This window comes from Tachypleus tridentatus, chromosome 12 (genome assembly GCF_004210375.1).
Source record: "Tachypleus tridentatus isolate NWPU-2018 chromosome 12, ASM421037v1, whole genome shotgun sequence".
Classification (NCBI taxonomy): Eukaryota; Metazoa; Arthropoda; class Merostomata; order Xiphosura; family Limulidae; genus Tachypleus; species Tachypleus tridentatus.
In genome coordinates, this window is record NC_134836.1 from 8,466,420 (window position 1) to 8,491,186 (window position 24,767).

The following is a 24,767-nucleotide window of genomic DNA, read 5'->3' on the forward strand; positions in this document are numbered from 1 at the left end:
AAGGCAACTCATAAGTCCACATCATCTCTTCCCGTCATGCTTTTCTGTTCGTGTCGGAGACAAACTTTTATCACATTGTTTGTCGGGAGTCTGTGTAGTATCTGTGATATCGTTTCAGAAACACCATTTGCAGATACAGTTTCGTAAAAAAAGTGAAAAATGAAGTTATATGTACAACTTGTCTGGCAATGTTTAATAACGTTACGGACCAAATTCATCTTCCTTCGGGCCAGAGATACATTTTCCTGAGAATTGAATTTACGTAATCGTTTGTAAGAACGATGATAAGTAAAGTTTCAAATATGTCTTTTAGAATTTATTGTTAAGTAGTTTAGGAAATTTTACAGGTTTCATTTTTTTCAAGTACATATACACCATTTTGTTGGATGTTATACATTTGAATACACAAATATCTGTGAATTTGAAAAATGAAAACAGTTTATATTAATTGTCTATAGAAACCATGGGCTGCGGATATTTCAAAGACATAAACTGTTCTGTGACTAAGGGATACTTGTTGGAAAAGATATTCGAACACAAAGCAGGAATTAACTGCATGGCCCTCAGTGAGGACGGTTCGTTGCTTGTTACTGGGAGTGAGGACATGACAGCGAAGATGTGGAGTACCCACACTAATTCCGTTGAGCTGCTCGGAACACTCGAGGGTCACACTGGTTATATCATGTGTTGTGCTGTCCATAAACAGTTTGTCATCACCGGATCATCAGATAATACTCTTAGAAAATGGTCAATGACGACAGGTGAATGTCTACACGTGTATGAAGGACACGAGTTGCGAATTAGTCGAGTGATATGCAGAGGTGATTATATCCTTTCATCATCTTACGACAAGACTGTTCGAGCCTGGCTGTTTTACATCCACGACGAACAGACAGATGCTTGTATTAGAATCTTTGAAGTAAGTATAAGGTGAGCAGATAGTGAGTTTAAAAAAATGTGTCTTCAAGAAAATGCTAACATTATTAACAAGCTAATTAGTTTTCATAATTCGATAATTACGCTTATAAAGATTTTTAATAACTATGTTCGAGCTTCGCATTTCATGAGTTTCTGTTAAAACGTTCTTGTCAACGTTCACGAAACTTTCTTCGTTCGCAGAATTATCTACATCAATCTTCTCAATCAAAGTTTGTATTTCACTAGAATCGTCATAACAAACAACTTTTAAAAAAGGAAGGTATTTAGTAGCTTTTTAAAAAAATGAGAGGATTAAGTAAATTTTCCCTAAATTTTAAAATTAGAGAAGATAGGAATTTATTTTTTTATGAGAATTATTTAAAGAGTAGAATTTTGCACTTAAAAGACAAATGTATTTCTACAAATCATGAATCTAATTTAACTGCAAAAATAATGACGGCAGAAAAAAGAACAGAATATATTTAATCAATACTTACTGTAACAAAATGTCCGATAATTTATCAATATCTAAAGAAATTATTAATTAAATAAGAAATTAATATTTAATTAAAAACATTTTTTCCGCTTTACTCAGGTTCTAATCCCACTTATTGATAGATGAGGTAGGTGAAAAATAGTTTCCCGTCTGCGTTACGCAAATTCCACCATATAGAGAGCCTTCTATAAGAGAAATCTTAAGATGGCGCTGCAAAATTTTGATATTTCCGGCTAAGACAGGATTTACTGTACTAATGTTCAATGGTAATCCACTGAAGTTAAACGGTTTGCAATATTCGAAATCTGTAAATGTTCCTGGTTAACTATTTGTAGATTCCCGATTAATAAGTGTTTATCACAGTTATAGCTTCCGATGCATAAAGTATACCAACTGTTGCAAACCAACAATATATAATATCTCTTTGTGTTGCATTTGTCACCTTTTATAAGCTTGAGAGGAGATTTTCTAGAAATTTTATTTGGCTCAATAATACTGACGGTACCCTAATGTTTTCTTAAAACATATATTGTTGGTTCTTACACTCGAGAATCTTCTTCAAATTTAGGAAACAGGAAATTTCGCAGTACACATTTGACAATATAATTTATATATGTTTCTCAACATACATTTCACTGAAACACACATTGATATTAAAATAAATATGTAATAGTACATTCGATACATGATTCTGCCCTGGAAACAAAAATAATTCCAAATACTGAAGACGGGCTTGAAGACAAGGACAAGTTAAGTCTCAGGGTAAATGTTTTTACCAAACCCTATAATTTTTTTAGTTCATGTAATCAATAGAGAAAATGGTTGTTCAAAAGACATTATTTTTGGACTGTGACATCGTTACGAGTGGAAGCAGACTTCATAAATTTATGGGCAAAATAATTGTATATCTTCTTGGAAAGTGTTCTAACTATTAAAAGCACTCTTTATAGTTCTTTATATGGCTTACTTTTTTGTTGAAAAATGGAACTTCATAAATAATAAACATGGTACCAAAATTTTAAAAAAGAGTTTCATAATAAAGAATATATAGAATTCAGTGATGTCGAGAAAACCCACTTGTAGAGAAATTTATATGTAAAAAACGGCTCGTTTGGGTTGGGAAAATATTTTACATAGAAGAGCGAACAACGTTTCGACCTTCTTCGGTCATCGTCAGGTTCACAAAGAAAGACTTCTATATTGGAAAAAAAAGTAGAAAAATGGAAACCAGATTCAAAGAACATAAAAAGTCACCTTCACACGTTTTCGAACACTGAAAGTCAAATAAATACAACATAACCATAGAAAACACTCAAATACTAAATAAAGAATCAAACATAAACAAACGCAAAATTAAAGAAGCCTTACTTATACAACAACTCAAACCCAAAATAAACCAATATAATGGAACGCCTTTATACCTATATTAATATAATAAAATAAATAAAATTATATATTCAAACATCTAACACCGCCCTCTACGTTCCGACACTCAGTTGCACAACCCCTTTCAAACATGTGGTCAGCTTCCGGTCAGTTACCTCTTTCTTTGTGAACCTGACGATGACCGAAGAAGGTCGAAACGTTGTTCGCTCTTCTATGTAAAATATTTTCCCAACCCAAACGAGCCGTTTTTTGCATATAAATATATAGAATTATCAAAGTTAAAACACAATCCTGAAAAATAGCTTTGTGATATACTAATTTTTCATATCTATCTTCTTGATTTTGAATGTCCAGAAAAGGAAACATTGGTTGATTTTGATAATTAGTAATCCATAACTTGTTCTGCCTGTTAAACACCAGAAGATTATCTTCAACATGTGTAATACATAAGTGATTATTTAATCTTAGTTGAACATTTTTTTAAGTACAATTTGTTTAGAATTTGGTGCAAAGTTGCATAAGGGATATTCGCGCTAGCCATCTCTAATTTAGTAGTGAAGGCACCACCTACCGCTAAGTTTTGGACTACTCTTTTACCAACGAATAATGAGATTGACCGTAACATATTAACGCCCCCGTATTTGAAAGGGCCAGTATGCTTTGTGTTACGGGGATTCGAACCCAAGACCCGCTAAAGAAATCTGTCGTCACGTTTCAAGTTTATAACTTTTCTCAGATAACTCAAAACTGGTTCCCGCTAGTACAGCAGTAATTCTACGGATTTGCAACACCAAAATCAGGGGTTAGATTCTTCTCGGTGGACTAAGCAGATAGCCACACACTAACTCAAAACCATATATCATCAGATAGTTTAACAACTTAAAAAAACTGCAGTAAAATCAACGGTACTTCTTTAAAAAGCAGAATTTGTAGAATGCCACAAAAAATTATAAACGTAGAAACCAAAATCTATAGGTCTACTTCTTGGGCCTAACATTAACTAATCCTAACAGCCCACATCTGATAAAGACATAAATTAACACTGTAACTTGTGTACGTTCTTTGCTGTAATATAGTTAAACTTATTTACTAGTATCAATTCTACCAACCATTAGATATTTAAAGAAAAAACTTTAATATGTTGATGTACAAAATGGCTACTAAATTATATTTCCATCCACTTTTTGTTTTTATATGTGCATTTAGAATCTTCGAAGTAAGTATAAGGTGTAAAGGTAGTACGCTTAGAAAATGTGAGTATTCAAGAAAATGTTAATAACATTATTAATAAGCTTATGATTTTTTGCGCGAAGATTTTTAGGAGGTACAAAGACTGTTTATTACTGTAATATATTTTTTGTTATAACCACCTATGTTAACAACCGCTCTGACTAATTAGCTCACTTTTATTTATGTTAAAATGTAAAACCCACCTGTATGTGACCATGGGGTTTGATTTAAACATATTTCTTCAGAATAAACTTTTTCGCTTTCTAATTTAAGCCTCTTTTATGTTCAGTTCTCTTTTTATATTCATTTTTTTTCTTAGCTTCCAAAGTACACATTACTTTATTACTACGAACCACTCTGTTTAACAGAACAATATTGTTTCTTATATGTAGCTTACAATAATGATATTTTTATTTTCACTCAGAATTAGTAAATATATCAATTTTTCTTCATAACTAATGTATGTTTATTTAGTTTTAAATCATTCGAATATGCAAACTTTTAGATGAATGTTAATAATGTGAACATCAATATCCTTAAAGATAATACCCTCCAGGTGCCTGACATGGCTAGGTGGTTAGGGCGCTTGGATCATAACCTGAGAGTTAGGGGTTCTAATCCCTGTCCAAAATATATACTCTCCCTTTCAGCCGTGGGGGCGTTATAAAGTAACGGTCAATCCCTCTGTTCATTAGGGTAAAGAGTAGTCCACGAGTTGGCGGTGGAAAGTGATAACTAGCTGCCTTCCTTCTAGTCTTACAGTACTAAATTAGGTACAGATAGCGCAAATAACCCTCGTGTAGTTTTGTGCGAAATTCAAAACAAGAAAAATCCTTCCGGCTTACATCATCTTTTCTTCATGCTAAAGTAATAATTCACAGATAACAAATACTGAGTAGCTTCAACACTCTTTAATCTGTAAAGCAAATCTCAATCCAAGCGACAAACTCCTTATTTCAGTATTACTTAAGACAAATTTTGGTGGCTCAGTATTACCTAATACTTCTTAGTTTAGACCTTTTTTGAAGTTACATCAGTCTCGTAGCATTAGTCTAGTTTTCACTAACTTTTTAAACAAACAAACTTTAGGATGCATCGTATTTTTTTATGAATAACAAACAATTAAATTACGATCAGAGCAAACTATCAACTTAAAGCAAATCTAATAATTAACGTAGAAATGGGTATAGTTAGTTAAATATATCATCATAATGGTCTTATAAATATTAAATTGAATTGCTTCATCAATTGGTATACTAGCTTCTAACGACATTTTCGGTCGTAAATCCAATAGTGTTTCACAAAATGAAAATCTAAAACAATAAAACGTCATTTATTAAACATTTTAACTAATATTCTTATTGAAAATATCAAAAAAATAATCTAGTATTCTTTACTTATGGTTCAAACATACACCAGCTTTTGGCTTCAAGTAGTGTTGTAGAATTGCTGTTGTTGTGAATCTCATTGTGTGAGAATAACCTTTATATTTCATATTAATAAGACGTAACTAATTACATTTAAGTATGGAAAAACGGATGAAAATAAGTGCTAACTTTAATACATAAAAATGTATAACTTTACTAAAGAAGTGTTTTAATAAAAATGAATGCTTAAGTGAAGACGTTTGAAGGGGGCAGTTATTACCCATTTTCACTTCTTTTCATTAGTAACACAGTGTCTAAATCATATAATAAATGATACGTTAGTATTTGTACTTTTACAAGTGTAGGTTTATTACTTTAATTGAGAAGACTTTTCTTAACTTACTGGGGGGATTTACACATTCTACTTAAAGTTAAGAAAAAGAATCCTTACATGCCAGATAAATATAAAAGATATATTTTTATTTAAACCGACTTTTCGCTTTAAGGATTCTTTAGATTAAACAGTTATGTATTAATATACATTCGTATACTCTAAAAAAGCCGCAAAGGCAAAAAGTTGGTTTAAATAAAAAATATAATATTTAATTCTTATCTGGAATCTAAGGTTCGTTTTTTCTTAACTTTCGTGAAAAGTTTATGTATCGTTTATTTGAAAAATTGTACATTAGCTTGTTTTTATATGAGCACAATAAAAATGTTGTAACGTATGGAGTCATACACAACAATATCGGCATTATTCCATGACTTGTATTATGATTTCTCTTACTATAACAGTTTCAGAAGTAATATACAAAATTACAAACATTTTGTTTAAACGAATATGTACTGTTAAAGTTCAATAACATTATTTAGTACTTCTTAAAAACAGTTAAGATATTTCAATAAATCACGTTGTTAAAAACTTGTATTTAGCCTATTTCAATTAGTGTAGCTGCTGCAATTCGTATTTAGGCTAATTTCATAGTGTTCACATTTTTCCTATTAAATGCTAAAAAAGTTTTTTATTTTTATTTTCCCTTTTACTATTGTCATCTTTCGAAGCTCTACTCAAATAAGTGGTTGAGTCTAACAACGCAAAATGCATATTTTTCTTTATGTTCATTGGCCTTAAGATTTTGGCCAACAGTGTATATTGAGGTACGTTATTATAAAGATTAGAATGAAGTTTCACGTTGTGTCTGCTATTCGAGGATCGCGAGCAGATTAAACACTATATTAATATGTGTTAGAGCTGGTGACATATGGTCTAGGCATAGATCATTAACAGTGACAACACTGACCTTCGTGTTTTTTGAATGACACATAATATGGAATGCACTCTTACATGTGCAGGAATATCAACGCCAAGTTATACAGTTTAGCAGGATAGGAACTTTCTGGAAGAAGTAAGTATTAAGTAAATAGATTTGTCCAACACTTCCACCGGATTTTTATCCGACTGAATGTTGAGGAGCAGTTGAGGAAAGCTATTGGCGGCAGATAATTCACATTAAAGCATCGCTGATGAAATAAAGTTTAAACACAAAATGCCAATAATTCATTAAAACCTTAATTCGTCAGTTTCCAAGGTGATTGACTGCTTTATTACTAAATGTTTTAAGAACATTTATTGCAAACTTAATAACAGAAAAAGACTAAAATCATTAAGTTTCTGTCTCTACAAAACCTTCTCACCAAATACACTATGCCACGTATTATAATTTATCTCAGACGAATTTCAGATTTATTATGTTACGTACACTAGATATTAAGATTTAAAATAGCTGGAAATTGTAATTTAAATTTAAAAGTTAATTAAATATTGTTATGTATTAAGTTTGTCCAATTTGCTAACAAGACTGACACACATAATTTTCTTTCTTCACACAAATATATTTTAATATACAAAAAAGATACAATTTATAATAACGGTTATTTAAAATGGTGGTTTACGTACGAGAGTTTTACAAACTTACAGACAATATCAACTATTATATCCGGTCTAAAAGTGAATATTTTATCGACGATCCAGATCCACGATGGACAAATTAATTGTGATTTGTCATACCTCATTGGTTCTTGTTCGATCTTACACATTTAAAAACTGACTTATTCAGGCGGAGATATTCAATTTTTTCTTTAAAATAATAACGTCCGAAATAATTCACTGAAGTTGAACGGTTTGTTATGTTCGAAATCTATAAACGTTTCTGGTCAAATTCCGTAGTTTTCGATTAATAGGCGTTAATCACAGTTATAGCTTCCGAGGTCCATAGCATATTGATTGTAGCTGTCTCTCGCTAGCTGCTTTTTATACAAATCACGCGAGAATCTAGAACATTCACAAAGTTCGATTGGGAAGAATACTGTTAATCAATAGTATTACATACACGTCTATTACATTGTTGATTCTTACGTTCAAAAATCTTCTAAAAAACATCTGGAGAACAGACGAGAATTGCGCAATACACAGTCAAGAATATATGCCCATGCACAAAATGAAAACTATGTAGAAAGAAGCGCAGACACAAAAATAAATGTACAACAGTAAAATATGTTACAGAATATTTTAATATGTATTATTAAACTCAGTCTTTAAGGTTCGGATCTGATCTATCAACGAGGAAGTAAATTAGTGAAATATTTCATTAAAATATGAAGTAATTTCAGAATAATTTCAGTTATCTAATTGGTTTACATTTGTGTACGGTTCTATGACGTAATATTAAAATAACTGTCGAGTGAAAGCCATTGTGCGCCCGCGTCGCGCTAAACATGCTCGCCCTCCCAGCCGTGGGGGCGTTATAATGTGACGGTCAATCCCACTATTCGTTGGTAAAAGAGTAGCCCAAGAGTTGGCGGTGGGTGGTGATGACTAGCTGCCTTCCCTCTAGTCTTACACTGCTAAATTAGGGACGGCTAGCACAGATAGCCCTCGAGTAGCTTTGTGCGAAATTCCAAAAAAAAACAAAAAAAACAAAAAAAAAGCCATTGTGTCAAACAAATATTTGTAAGTTTAAAAATAAATTAGTTGGTTTCGTTATTTCATTTTCTAACACATGTTGTGAAAATTTAATGCAGATAATATAGTAATTTACATAATTAAATCATGTTTTGTTTCTGTTCATTACGAAGAATATGTTAACGGCTTAATCAAATTCGTATTAATCACGCTTTTGGAATTTGTCGCTAAGCTCTCTGTCTTCAGTAGAATAACTTATGATGAACATAGTAGTGTGTCTATAAAAAGAGATAATCATACCTTAGCGGCTACTTTATTTTGTTGGTATGATCCTAATTGGATCCAACTGAATATATGTTTTTATTATTCCATAAATGCATAGTGGCTGCTTTTGTCAGTTTCACTCACCAAACACATATGTTTAGTTTCATTACATGCACCCAAGTATTAAGTTTACAGTAAATCAAAACATTTATTTTTGTAATTTTTTGAATTTGAATATTGAAACTTTCGGTGGTAATTTTCTTTTATTTTTGTTTATTTTCGTTTTCGTTTTAAGAAAACATGATCATTAATTTCGTAGTTTCATGTTCCTTTTTTTTAATAGCCCCTCACTACGGATTTATAACGCTAAAATCAGGAGTTCGATTTCCCTCGGTGGGCTTAGCAGATAGCCCGATGTGGCTTTGGTATTAAAAAAATACACACACGTTTTTAACAAACCGGAAAACAAAAAGACACATCTCCATTGAACTGAACACATCTCCATTGAACTGAACACATCTCCATTGAACTGAACACATCTCCATTGAACTGAACTTCGCCTTTTATTTATTAATGGTGTAGTGAATAATTATTTAAGTCAACTTTATATTTCTCCTGTAGGATTTCTTCACTCAGCATTCGTGTATTATTTATCAATACATAGCAGATAATTCAACAGTTCGCTCTCTTTCATTGCGTATAAAATAACGTATTAGGCCAAAAGCAGTAATTTCGAAAATAACTTGTTTATAATTGTAAAAACTATCTACAAGTTCAGGTTCTACATCTGTTTTAATTAGTTTTTAAATTAACTTATTCATAACTTACGCTATACCGTCGATATAATGGACGAACAGGTTTTAGTCCTCTACACAAGACAGACTCACAGATGCCTAATTATAGTTACAATTGTATTATCATCAGCCTTATACCTTGTATATACTATTATCAGTTTATTGAAACTGCTGTATTCCACTAAGAGTATTTTGGATGTTCTAAATTGGAGGACCCTATAAAGACACTGGCAGTATCATTGAGTCTCCAAGGTGTGTCTACTCTGAAGGAAACTGTTTCACTCCTTTTCATTCAAAGGTCGGTGATTTTGATCATCTTCAAATCGAGAAAATTTATCATGTGAGGAGACAAAGTAGTTGCAACAGATTTTTCATCCTTTCTATTTATTTACACAATAAAAAGAGTTTGTCACTGACAAAACCACAAGTTATCCTCCCTCCAACACGTTTGTCAGAGAGCAGTTGAATAGTGTGACGCTGTCCCTAATTTCGAATCACCGACTACAGGGAGCAGTCATTTTTACTTTATTTCAAAAACACTATTCTAGTAGTCCTACAGCACCCTCACAGTTTAGTTTTCGTGGCCCTTCAACTCAAGGATGACTTTTACCCATGTTTCTTCTCATCCCGGATTGGACTTCTTTACTTTTATTGTTAAAGATGGGTATTTTTACTCCGTCTGTACTAATTCTGCTCCCTTCAAACTTGTTACAAAAGTAGTTGAACTTTACCTCAGGTGTGTTTCTGTACGTTTTCAGGATATTCATGATTATGTTGAATGCTCATGATATAACTCACAATAGAGTAGTAGTCTTTCTTTGTTAAGCTTTTTTGAAGCTATAGAATTGCTAGCTACTTCACAGTTATTCTATCATTCATGTTGACCCTGTTGATCACAGACAAGTTTTATGCCTTTATAATTAGACAGGACACGTCCTACCACCATGCTCATAATAAGGACATTTCTTTTCTTGAAGGTTTGTGTGTTAATATTGTTAGTGATTATTTCCAAGTTAGTGATTTTTATTGTTATAAACCCTGTGCTGCAGTTTACTACGAACACTTGCTCTAGTTGTTTTTTTAAATGTTAGCATTTGTGTGATTCTCTGTGTTGATTTTAATGCACATTATTGCCTACAAAGATCTTATAATAAAGATGCAAATGAGTCAAGCATATTGAAACCTGTAAGGTTTAGTATAATCCTGTTATGTTAAATACCGGCTCCTCTGTTGACTGCATCCACTACCCAGGAAGTTTATCCTGCTTCATCTTTTTTGTTCCTGTTTTTGATAACATTTATACTAGTTGGCCGCATCCTGTCTGACACTTGGAAAAGTAAAACTATCAATTAAATTTTCAACTTAAATCGTTTCTGAATTAAACCCCTTTCTGTTATATTGCCAATGATTTTAATAAAACAACAAACATCTTTAATTAACAGAGACTCCAGTTTTGTTGTCTGTACATTTAATTTTATACTTTTGTTGCTAAGAAATATTACGTGAAAGGAATAGTTGAAACGTAATATCAGCACAATGCACTATATATATATTCGAAGTTGTTAATCAAACTGATTTTCACCAGTAATTATTCATTTTTCATTTCATCAATGACAGTAATTTTGATTGGCTCACAAAGGGATTTACCGATATTTAACTGCCTCGACTGCACTTTTCTGCCTCTTTATTGATATCGCAAAATTATTTATTTCAGTTAGCTATGAAATATGAGGTTAGGGTATTCCTTGTAGTGAGAGTAGGACTACTTGTGCCGTCAATTCGGACAGGCTATACGCTTGTTATTCATAAAACTGAGCATTTCCATTATATTCCTATTAAAGCTGCTTGCTTGTATTAACTATTCTCTCTTCGGTAGTTTAATGTTATAAATGCTTTTAACATTCTCCTTTGTGGAAGGAAAATCCAGCCCCTTTTGATCCGTACAGTTGGTACGATTCTATGATAGCATCTGTTTTGTGACCGTACAGTTTCTATGTTAGCATCTGTTTTGTGACCGTACAGTTTGCTTGATAGCATCTGTTTTGTGACCGTACAGTTTCTATGTTAGCATCTGTTTTGTGACCGTACAGTTTGCTTGATAGCATCTGGTTTGTGACCGTACAGTTTGCTTGATAGCATCTGTTTTGTGACCGTACAGTTTCTATGTTAGCATCTGTTTTGTGACCGTACAGTTTGCTTGATAGCATCTGGTTTGTGACCGTACAGTTTGCTTGATAGTATTTTAAAAAGAAGTTTAAAGGGTTTTACAATCTTACTCAGTTTCATACCAATCTTAGCTGAAAACATAAAGGTCACGACCTTTACACAATACTTAATTGTTGTGATATATTTTCTTGCTTTTTGATTTTATATACTTCTACGTCTTATATTCTTGAATCTCGTATAACTTTTTAGCTTCGAAAGAGCTCTTAGAAGCTTCTCGGAAGTCCATGATAGCTTCATCATGAAGATAAATTTAAATATATGTCCTTACTTACAAGGCAGTTCTCCAGAACAGTGTAGCTAGTTTTGATGCTGCTAAGGAAGGTATTCATTTAGATTTAGGCAGTGACAAGTGTTTAGTTTTGTTTGTCCTCGTAAAGTGTGAGAATAAACAAGTTCCTTTACCTGTTTCTACACATAAAATTAGTTTCTTAGTCGTCATCATACTGTCCTACTTCTTTTCTTGGTTACCAAGAGTGTCTCTATCACTATTTGCATAAATATACTTTCTGTGTCAAAATTTAAAATATGTATTGTTTCATACTGTGTAAGTTAAATCTTACCATGTTTCAGTAAAGGTTTACTATTTTTTGTGGAATTACTACAGTCAGCGATTCGACGGGATGGTTGTCTGAAAGAATATATTTATGGTATATTTGATGATTATGTCTCCTTTGAGTCACTCCTTAAAAGAAGCTTTGAATCATATTAAAATTTGTATAAATATTGTAGTTTATCTTTTGCTGCTTTATAGTATAGAATTATTATTTTTACCCATCACATGACTCCTTTTCTTATTTCGTGTTGTAGCATGAAATTCTTATCTGTAAATCACTTCAAGCAGTTGGACGTGTTATTTCATAACTGATTATCGTAGGAGGTTTACATTCCTGTCTGGATTTTAATTATGAGTGGGCTGTGGATTCTTTTATAACAGGTGTCTGGGACTTGTTGGTGATAAATTTGACAATAAACGGACAATATACACTCTGAATGGTTTCAAATAATACACTTAATACAAGTCTAACGTTTACAAAGTTCTTTATATTATGGAAATTACCGTTGTATCTCGAACTCTAAAGGCTCCAGTGGTACAATGGTATGTCTGCGGGCTTATACTGATAGAAACCTGGTTTCGATACCTGTAGTAGGCGGAATAGAGATGTAGCTTTGTGCACAACAAAACAACCTCTAAATATCTTTCTTTTTCTTGTCAAAAGTCCATTTAAGCTGATTCAATCACATTATAATACAAGAATGACAAGATTCAATTATTTTAGAACACTCTTTGATAAGACAAGTTATTCTCTCATCTCTACCAAACTGTGAAACTCACTTTAAAATATCAACCATTAATGCTAATCACTCACACGCTGGCACATTTTCTAATGTCCCTCAATTTCATCTTTACTTCATTTGACTTCTTCTTAAATTGCCTTCGAGAGTCACTTACGTAAATACTTTATTCACTGAGGCCTCGAACTTCTTGTAAAAAACACAAATGGTGCTGATTTAACAATACTTAGCTAGAGTTATAAGAAAAACACTGAATGCTTTAAGCGGGACGTCATCAATATAGCCCTGATAACAATAAATTAGAAACACGTTCTGAGATACATTTTAATTTTAACTTAACAAAATTTGCCATACCTATCGCCTTTAAAATAATTAACTTTTAATTATCTTGTTATGAAAAGCAAAATAATCATTAACTATTAACTCACAAAATAAAAGCCCCCCAGTGGCTCAGCGGTTTGTCTGCGGACTTACAACACTAGAATCCGGTTTTCGATACCCGTGATTGGCAGAGCACAGATAGCCACTTGTGTAGCTTCGTGCTTAACTCAAAAAATAACAACAAAAACACAAAATAAATTGAGTCATAAGACCAACACTAAACGTGTTTTATACACAACAGTGAATTTGTTTTTGGTTACAGGATGTCAGAGGTTCTTAAATTTCCTCGGGCTTTTAGGAGTACCTTTTTGAAAGACCATATCATCACACTTTTCTTTTTCTGTATTGTAAAATATACTACGGTTGTGACCTCTATTATTCTGCTCTCTGTACATTATGTTCATCAGTTAAATTTGTTTTTGTTTTGTTTGTTTTTAAATTCGCACAAAGCTACTCGAGGGCTATCTGTGCTAGCCGTCCCTAATTTAGCAGGTGTAAGAATAGAGGGAAGGCAGCTAGTCACCACCACCCACCGCCAACTCTTGGGCTCATCAGCTAAATACCAGGCGCGGCACAGCCCGGTGGTTAAGGCACTCGACTCGTAAACCGAGGGTCGCGGGTTCAAATCCCCGTCATACCAAATATGTTCGCCATTTCAGCCGTGGGGACGTTATAATAGTTCGGTCAATCCCATTATTCGTTGGTAAAAGAGTAGCCCAAGAGTTCACGGTGGGTGATGATGACTGGCTGCCTTCCCTCTAATCTTACATTACTAAATTAGAGACGGCTAGCACAGATAGCCCTCGTGTAGCTTTGCGCGAATTTTAAAAAACAAATAGTCAAATATAATAATATAATCAATTTAAGTACGTTAAAATTTCCCCGTGTTTAATATTAAATGTCCTCTAAATCGATGCAACAGTTTATTTTTCAGTAAGACTTAATAATTTTTCAATAATTTTTTTAGCTGAAATATTAGAATAATTCTCATTATCCAGTTTTTGGGCTTGTGCTAAAACCTTTTCTCCCATTATCCATACATTATATTCTGAAGCTTAATTTGGAACAATGATCCGTTTTGGAAACTCCATCTTCTTGGTAACTTTGTAATATTTCTGTAGACCCATTACTCTTTTACAAACATGTATTGTGGTGTTATTTCCTTACTATCCCCAGTGGCATAGCGGTATGACTGTGGATTTACACCGCTAGAAATTGGGTTTCGATGCCCGTGGTGAGTAGAGCAGAGATAGCCCCTTGTATAGCGTCGTGCTTAACCTAAAAAAACAAACAAACTTTTCCTTACTACTTATTTATTGTAGCAAAATTTCAGAATTTTTTTTCTCTATTGATGATACAGTATATGACACATTGACTGCGAATGTCACTTGTGCTATTTATGTTTAATTTCCCTCATTACTCTGTATCAAAAAATGTCTGTATTTGTACTTTTCTGGCTTGGTAGTGTCAAGACTTTATTTTCCCAAATCACTGTTTTCTTTGATTTTGTAAGTAATGTACCAAAGTTGGACTCTATTGACCAGAGCATTCATCTTCCTCTTCTGTGGAAATGTCATTTGTTTCATTATCTTATTGTCTCGAACCTTGATTGCCGTGTTTGGATTCTTGTCCACTTTGGAACTTATTTAATTAGCAACGTTAGGTAAGTCGTTTTAACCCTGTCTTTGTGCCAAACTGTGCGTTACTTTGAATTATAGAGAGCATGGTATTCCCCTGTTTCAGTGACATTTTAGAACATTTGTGAATCATTTCTTTCACGACATTAGGCAGGTTCACTGGCAACTTCCCAGCTTTTACCTTCTTTCAGTTGTTATAATTTCTTCTTTCATGAATAGACAATAACTTTAATCGTTTTGGATGGTGCTTTTAGAAACTTTCTCTTTCTGAACGTTAATCTATTTGCCAGTTCATCCCAATAACTTACATAAAAAAAAGTGCAGTTAATTCTTCCCCTAAGACTACTGAGTTTAAAATTAAATGTAAGTAATGTATTAGAGGCTTTTTTCACAAAATGTCTCAAATTAGTACTGAAAGATCATCGGTGTTTTACAACTTTTATAGAAAAGATAAGTGATTTTGATACTGCATAAATCAACAGCTACTGCATTTCAATAAATGTTTACTATTTTTTGTGAAAAAAATGTTAATATTGGATAGCAATGGAAATGTATTTGTAGCATAATATACAGAATAGAACTTTAAGTATGATCACAAAGTTATATGTCACATATTTGAATGTAACGTTTTCAGGGGCACAGCAGAGGCGTCTATCCGATTATTTTCATTCCTTGTGATGATATCCATTTTCCTGGACACGACATTTGGACCAGTGACATCTTGATTACTGGATCAGCGGACTGTACTGCGCGATCATGGTCATTCTATACTGGAAATTGCCTTCAGGTGGGAACAACTTTAACATAAGAGTGTTGTTAATGTAACAATTAACACTAACAGCTTAGTTACGTAATTTCTCCTGTATATCCTAAATCAAATGGTGAGATTATGGTACATGCATGGCCCAACCATAAGCTAAAGTTATTTTTTAAAGTTTTTTTTAATAACCTTTCATTTCATGTAGATATTTTGATGGTGATTCAACATTTGAGGTAAGATATCTTTCTCCATTTGAAACGTATTTATACACAGCTTTGACGGTCCTGCATGGCCAGATAGTTAGGGCGCTTGATTCACAATCTGAGGGTCGCGAATTCGAATCCCCACCCCATCAAACGTGCTATTCTTTATAGCCATGGGGACATTGTTATGGTGAATTCCACTATTTGTTTTTAAAAGAGTAGCTCAAGAGTTTATGGTGGATGGCGATGACTAGTTGTCGACCCTCTGGTCTTTTAGTGCTAAATTAGGAATGATTAGCGTAAATAGCCCTCGTGTAGCTTTGCGCAAAATACCAAACGAACAAATTTTCAATTATAACAACGCAATTAAGAAAGATAGAGAGAAGCAATTACATTTGGAATATTTAATCGAAAGAAAGAGTTTTTGGAATTTTCTTCATGCTTTTAAAATCAATGTAATTTGGTATTACAAATATTTTTATGTCCTTTAGTATGCTATTATTTATTCTGTTTTTAACTTATAGTTGTTTAGTTAATTAAGATGTAAGAAGAATAAGTATAAAAAAGCATTTAAAGGGATAACGCTTGCGAATTTCCACCTAATTAAAGTGGACATTGAATATTTCGTATGTGTAAGAGTTGGCGATGGATGGTAATGACTAGCTGCCTTCCCTCTAGTCTCTCACTGCTACATTAGAGACGGCTATCGCATATCGCCAAACGAACGAAACTATGACATTGATGTCTCACAATTATTTTATACATAATTTGTCCCTATCTAAACCATCAATTGACAATGTTTGTGTATGAGTATCCACATAAGAAGATCAGCGCTCAGATCTCCCCCATGTCACTCTTGGGGATTTTATATGTTTCTTATGCGTTGAACGGATACATCAGCTTGTATAAATATAATCTATAACATGAGGTAAAACGTATGTGATATTTTTATTAAAAGTTTAGTAAATATACCTCTACAGGAGTTGATGAAATATAAGAACATTATTGTTCTGACAATCGTAAAATCGTTATTGGCGAATAATGAAATGCCCAAGTTCCTGGCATAACCTAACAATTTTGCTTTTCAAGTAACCCTATGTTTTCTTACGATACGATAGAAATTTAACGGGTACATAAGAAACGAAGGAATACAAGCTAACATAATTTTTATATAAAGTGTTACCGAATACTTCCGACCATAAATACGCACATATAAATGTTTTTTAATGCACTATAATTCGTGTTTCTACATAGTACAAATAATAAAGGAGTCAAAGCTTATTTATGGACCACATAACAAATAACTTTTAATGTAACTAATCTGAAAGATGTTTCAGACGCTATAGTTCTTAACGTTTTACTGCTAGTACATAGTTGTTGAAGTTTTCATACTAAAGAATGATCATTCTAAAGTGCTCATAAACTTCAAGCACTGTTCATTTAAATAATAATCAAAACGTAAATAGCACGTATAATAAATTAGAACGTATGGAAAATTCACTATTGACATTGAAAATAATTAAAATAATAAGATGAAACATAAACTGAAAGTTTAAAAAGTAAACTGATAAAGGGAAATAGAAATTATCAATGGACTTGATAGTCTACGAATATAAAAGTGAATTAAACAACTCACATATTACAAATGCTTTTTTGTCAAATCCTTAAATAAATGACAAACAATGGTTATATAGTTTATTATACTGAAACTGTAATTGTTACTAATCACAGCTGTTCTTGTGAACTTTGTTAATTTGATTTTACTGTTGATAGTACTTGCGGTAATATCGATTAGAGTATTCGCGAGTTAAATTAGGGCCTTTTTTATAATATCATCATACATTACGAACAACAAGTATCTTCATAATTGAGTATTGATATTAAATTAGATAGGTGATAGACTATATAAAATTGACTTTTTTTGAAATCGGGCATCACAATAGTCACGTCCAATAGACCCCAAGATGGTGATCTTCAGAATTTCATTCACTAACAACTAACAGGAATTCGTATCACCTGAGTTATTCTTTATTTTTGTCCTATGATTTCAAGAAACACTATGGGAAATAATATTTTTTCATTCAAACAGCTTTGTTTTACTATAGACATTTATTTATAAAAAAATGAAATGAAATTACAAGTAACTTCAAACTTTAGTTGTAAGGATAATACCGCTAACGATAAAATAAACTACTGTAACTGGTGGCCAGTAGTCGTGGTCGTTGGGTTCGACTTCACAAAAGTTACAAATTAATATATTTAAATTCAGGTTTAGCTATCCTTAGTTAAGCATCCGAGCTACCAACCCGAGGAAGTTTACGTTTGGAATAAAGAAACTCACTCAGAGACAGTTGTAATATAAACACATATTTTTTTATTACAAGCTGTTAATTAATTCTTCTGCATCAAAGCTTCCAAAGTTATCTTGAATTCACGATCAAAACTCCCAAACATTTCGTTTTGTATGCTGTATGTTTGTTAATCAAACCTTCTACTATGTTTATTAACACGAATATAATATTGAACAACTTATCGATTAAATGATACGGGAAATTCCTTCAGTCACATTTTTTATTTATTTTACTATTATGTTTAGAAATCTTTCAATATTTCTCTTGGCAATACAATGATATATCTTACTAGTTTTAATAAGTCTTTAATACAAATTTTTTATCAATTTTCTCTCTTCAAACATTAAATATTATTAAAGTGAAATACTGAGAGTCTAAAACAGAGATAGCATTACTTGCTAGAGTTCTGGCGACGAATCTTTCGAAGAGATTGTAACATACTATAGTGACTCAGAATAATTGCAGATCCGCCACTCGTTCTGGATCAGCTGGAGCAAGATATTTCCAAGGTTGAAAACAAGATGTAATATACACATTTTCCAGTTCCATTATAATTTCTCAATGAATGCAATGGATCTACTTTTGCAAGTGGCTCCTCCAACTTAATTGATACAAGTGGAATCAATCTCCAAACTAAAACCATTTATTAATTAATTGATTTGTATGGAACCAACTTTTGGTAATTATTTTAACCCATAGTGTATATAAACAAACCATGTAATTTCAGTATTTTACAATATCCTTCCACTTATTGACTTTTCTTCAAATTTTTGTTAGTCGTTTTCTATGTAGTTGCTTCCTCTAATGATGACTTCTTATACAAACATTTGTTACATTATCTCATAGAATCGCGTCTGTTCGGCCCTGGTAAACATAACTGCTAGTTTCCATAATTCTTTGATCAAGGTCTGGAATGTATATCCACCTAAGCCATATAATGTGTTTCGAGTTTGTCTCATTTTTATTTGGTAATGTGATTCGCCATTTTGTGTCGTTTGGTCTGTTATATTTGTCTAGGATTCTAGTATTTATTTAGAGTCATATATTTCTCATTTTTCAATGTAATACCTCATATGTTAATTAATACTACGTTTCTTTGAATTCTTAATATACGCGTTATAGCAAATGCGTCCTTACATGTAGCAACAACGCTACTTAACTTTTTCTGTATGACTTTCCTGTTGGTTATAATTATAAAATGACTTTGATGCTTTGGCTGAAGATGACACCGTGCTGCATTTTTTACTACTATTCACTACTTTGTTGCAAACTTAATCATAATCTATAAGATATTTTTAATCAAACCAAAGCCAAGCAGTATATCTTCGAACTTACAACGCTAGAAACCGAGTTTCGATACCAGTGGTGAGCAGAGTACAGGTAGCCCTATGTGAAGCTTTGTGTTTAACTATAAACAAGGAAATGAAAATCATTGGAGAACACTCAACTTCTGTATATCCAAACTAAAATAATATTACCTTTTTGTTTTACTTGTTTAAATGAATTATATGTTCAGTGAACATCACCTATTTTTGAATGTTTCTACTGGAATTTATAATGGTTTCATTTTTTATTACTCATATTTAATTGATTTTAACTAGTATTTGTCTCAAAAGGCACTCCTGTAGATTAAATCCCTGCCAGTTATCTTGTTCACATTTCCAAGGAAGCTGAAACGTTCTTGGACTACTTAACTTTCTTCACTACACAGTGTGCAAGTAGTAGTCAATCTTGAAGTAACTTGTTTGTTTCCCAGCTAATAAATGCTACACATATTCCTTTCTTCAGAAAATATTTCGCGCCTTCCATGCCTTTCTAAGAGAGCATTTCATTAAAAATTGCTGGGATGTAATAACTACTAGAAGGTATCAACCATGGGATTATTTTCTGAAAATACTGAAGGTTATGAAGCACAACCGCTTACAGTATTAATAACAAACGAAGAGTTTTAACTATCTGCGAATGTAAATCACTACCATTCTTCGAATGGATTGCAACAAAAAGATAAGCAGTTTGAAAGTGGGAATGGCCAATTGTGAAATGATTATAAGGGAGTTCTTCACACAGATTATGAGAAATGCACTATACGTTTTCTTTTTTTCTATCATATGTTAACATATTAGTTCCCTGTAAAAATGGTTCTTTATGCGATATAATTGTCATAACGATAATGTTTTATTTGTTACATATATCTCGCATGGATCTTTCGTTCAAATGCAAAATCTTAAATTCTGTAATCACAGTGACACCTGAAAAATGGTGGACGTTCATTTTAATTTATATGTGTGTTCCTTACTACTGTATCATTTGAAGATTCTTAAAGTAATATAAATAACTTGAAATAAATATTTTTGTAGGTTTCAAAAGCAGCAATAATTTGCTAAAAATTTAATCCTAGCGATTCTGTTGGTTTAGAAAGATCTTACGTTTCCCTAAGTTTTAGTGATGCATTTTATGTCATAATTATGCAGTAATGTAATATATTTTGTCTTTATTAGGATCGATTTGTTATTTGTTTGTTCTGTTTGATAGGTTTTTCGAAAACACAAGCTAACAGTGAATGCTCTTGTCACAGACATGTGTGCCAAGCGCCTTTATACTGGTGGTGGAGATGGTTTGATTTGTTGTTGGGACATTTTGACGGGTCATTTATTACAAGAGTTAAAGGGGCATGAAGGTCCAGTTATTCACCTATTGGTAAGAATATAGTTTTGATAAAATTCTTTATTTACTGTATGTCCTAGTGAAGAACAAATTATTCCAATCAATTTTTATTGCCCCCCAGTGGCAAATAACGCTAAAATCTGGGTTTCGATACTTGTGTTGGGCAGAGCACAGATAACCCATTGTGTAGCTTTGTGCTTAATAATAGCAGGAACAGCACCTAAGATGCTAAATAAGTTATATCCTTCGATGTCTGACGTTAAGAGCTTCAAGCAAAAAGCAAACATAACACTCCAGATAATTTAACTCGCTGTTTAATATATAATTTTTATATACGAGCCAAAAGTATGCAGGTTCATAGATATTCAAGGTATGTGAAACAAACTTTTTAGAGAATTATTCTCTATAACAAAGGCTAAAATTTTATGACGAAAAGGAAACGTTTGCTCATAGAGCTCGCAAACACGTATCGCTGAGTATGTGTAAATTTGTTTCATAGCAAAGTCACAATTGGCTAATCTGCTGTGTCAATTACGGGGAATTCTAGTGTCTAAGTCCGTAGACTTACTACTGTCCTACTGCTGGTGTATGAGGAAGAAGTACTACAAGTTGTTAATTAACGATCAATAAACTGTTTTTGAGAGTAAAGACTGGTTAATTATATATTTAACATGTTCACATCTATATAGAGACATAAAAGCATTTTACATTATTTTAACAGTACCATCCTACTACATTTCAGACAAAGTGTTTATTTACTCCTATTTTCATACACGTTTATCATTTTTTGTTTTATTTGTCCTCTCAGAAAGTGAATCTGTTTTTCTACTGTTTCATTTTCTTCCAAACAATTTTCAACCGACCGTGATTCCTTTACTTCTGGTAGGGTTTCAATAAACTTAGACATCTTTCAATCTTTTTTAAGGAATTTATGGGATGAGAGGTAAAACAACCACTAAATGTATATTTTGGGCTCCTATGTTGATATATTTACAGTAATCAAAATGGAAATTAGCATAAATTTTCGTGGGCCTAACACACTGACGTGCAAAAAAGTTGGCTTTTTCATTTTGAGTCTTTTTAGGGGAATCAGAACTTACAAAAAATCACAATTTTAGGAGTTTTTTGGCCGATTATTTGGTAGTGTTTTGACCAATTTACAAGTTGTTGTGACTTGTAAGTTTAGGGCATGATTAACGATAAAGGGTAGCCTACTTCCTACAGAAATTGTATTTACATTTGGAAATATAGTGACCTACTTATATAAATGATGTGATTTATAATTCATGTATAATTTATGTTATTATAACTACAGAGTAAATATATTCTTATACACAGGTTCATAACCGTATGATGTATTCGTGCAGTTCAGACAAAACTGCACGAGCGTGGGTGATAGAGTTCGGAGAATGCACCAGAATTTACTGTGGTCACGAACACACAGTTTCCAGTATGCGGTACTTTGATGGAATGTGTAAGTAATCTACAAGAATAATTAAAATATATGTAAAACCCTGTGCAGAAATCTCACAAAATTTATATTTCATAAAAACAAGCACAAGGATCTCAATTTTCTACTTCAACTTGAAACGAACTAAGGAAACCTAATTGATTGAAATTGCTCTATTTTCTGGTAAATACTGAAAACATATTTGAACCCGGAACATTTCAGGGTCTTAAATCTTCGTTATAAGATACATGAAACTTTAATAAGAGATAGATAACTCGCATGAAGCTTTAATTAAGAGGTATATGAACCTTAAATAAGAGGCTGACAGTCCCAACAGTTTCAAGAAGTATTCTTGTTTGTTTTATAATCACTGTTTAGGGAACTATTTCAATAAATTGACTCCGATGTTGAAGAATTAGTTTCAAGAACGAAAGATAGACTTCAGTGTAACAAACAACTTATGAAAAATTTAAGTATATGAGGTGAGTGGACAAGGTAGTCTTAAAGTGGCTGAATGCAAGCTCTGTATTTAAACCTACAATGGGGCTGGCATGGCCCAGCGCGTTAAGGCGTGCGCTTCGTAATCTGAGGGTCGCGGGTTCGCATCCCGGTCGCGCCAAACATGCTCGCCCTTTCAGCCGTGGGGCGTTATAATGTGACTGTCAATCCCACTATTCGTTGGTAAAAGAGTAGCTCAAGAGTTGGCGGTGGGTGGTGATGACTAGCTGCCTTCCCTTTAGTCTTACACTGCTAAATTAGGGACGGCTAGCACAGATAGCCCTCGAGTAGCTTTGTGCGAAATTCCAAAACAAACAAACTGAATAAATTTCATATTTGGTCGTTATGAAGAATATTAAATGCGCCCTTAATTTTTTTAAATATACGTGAATAAACGTTTACGTAAGCACACAGATTATCTTCTTTATCCAAAAATAAATTATGATGATTAAACACTATCTGAATGTATTTAGGTATTATAGGCAGCATACGATATGAATAAAATGTCATTACAATGCTGTATTTTCGAAAAAAAATCACTTACTATTCGATGCAAGTGTATCGCCTGATGACCAGACATAACTTACTTGTTTGTTTTTTTGTCACGCGCGTCCTCTACAACGGTTCTTTTAGTGTATATAAAAAGTATTAAGTTTCCTTCAAGCGAGAGAGAGAATTTTTTTAGTCTTAATTTGGGCATTTCACAGAGAGAGTTTTTGTATCAAACTTGAAAGAGTTTTTGAACTGAGGTTTTTGTATAAGCTGTTATTAACTTTCTGTTTGCGACTCTAAAGAGTTAGGAAGTTTAGAGTTAAGAATTAACCTTAGATTCTGTAAGCCTTTTGTTTTTTGAGAAATGTTGAAAACAGTTTTGAAAATATCAACAAGTTTTGGTGCAGTTGATACTGGAACAGTGTATGTTTTGTAACTGTCCAGTCAAGTGCGAATTTTAACTTTAAACTTAACAACCTGAAGATCAAATTCGATATACTATGATTAAAGTGGTTACGTTGACTTGGAGAGACAGTTCCTACGTGGATATACCAAGAAAGAAGATATTGTAAATCATTGTATATAATTTAATATTTGATGTCGATGTTTTTATCTTGTATCTATAAAACTATAAAAGAGCAGAGTTGTCATTTTTTGGTTTTATATACTTTTCATTTACGCTAATATGGGATGAGCAGCAATATTCATTTGTCGAAATTAACGAAGTCAACGACGGATGTGTCAGGCTGTTATTTCAGCCATTTGTATTCACAGGGACATATCTTGCAACATGGTACACGAGCTTTAGCATATCCAAAAGTTGTGTTATTTTGTCTATTACCTCCCTTCATTGGCACAGCGGTATGTCTGAGGACCCAAACTGCTAGAAACTGGACAGAGTACAGATAGCTCATTGTATAGCTTCATACTTAGTTCCAAACGATCAATATTTGTTTGTTTGTTTGCCTTTGCATTCACATAGTAATACGTTCATATTTTCTTGTGATGTTAGATAGCCAGACGGTTAGGATGCTTGACTATCAGTTTTAGGGGTGCGAGTTTGAAAGCCTGTCACACCAAAATTGCTCGCCTTTTCAGCCGTAGGGTCGTTATAACAAGACGATGAATCTTACTATTCGTCGGTAAAATAATTAGCCTAGGAATTAGGGATGGGTGGTGATGACTTCCTTCTAAATTAGGGGCGGCTAACGCAGATAGCCCTCCTGTAGCTTTTAGCGTAATTCAAACCAAACTGATGTTATATATTCAAATGGGCATATTCAAATCAGTAACATTAATCCAACCATTCAGCATTTGAAATGTGTTATGATATCCATAGTTTGATCTACCAGGCTGCTCTCTTTACGTGCTGCTGGCTCGGCATGGCCAAGCGTG

At 32.9% G+C, this 24,767-nt stretch overlaps 1 protein-coding gene across 1 annotated transcript in view; it reads left to right on the forward strand.

The window, feature by feature from the left end:
- LOC143234284 (uncharacterized) overlaps positions 1-24,767 on the forward strand; it is a 47,396-nt gene that overhangs the window by 12,169 nt on the left and 10,460 nt on the right. Inside the window, exons 2-5 of the mRNA XM_076471529.1 lie at positions 459-919; positions 15,589-15,741; positions 20,801-20,965; positions 22,271-22,406. Coding sequence (XP_076327644.1) covers positions 464-919; positions 15,589-15,741; positions 20,801-20,965; positions 22,271-22,406 — 910 coding nt within the window. The 5' untranslated portion in view covers positions 459-463. The remainder of the gene's footprint in view (positions 1-458; positions 920-15,588; positions 15,742-20,800; positions 20,966-22,270; positions 22,407-24,767) is intronic.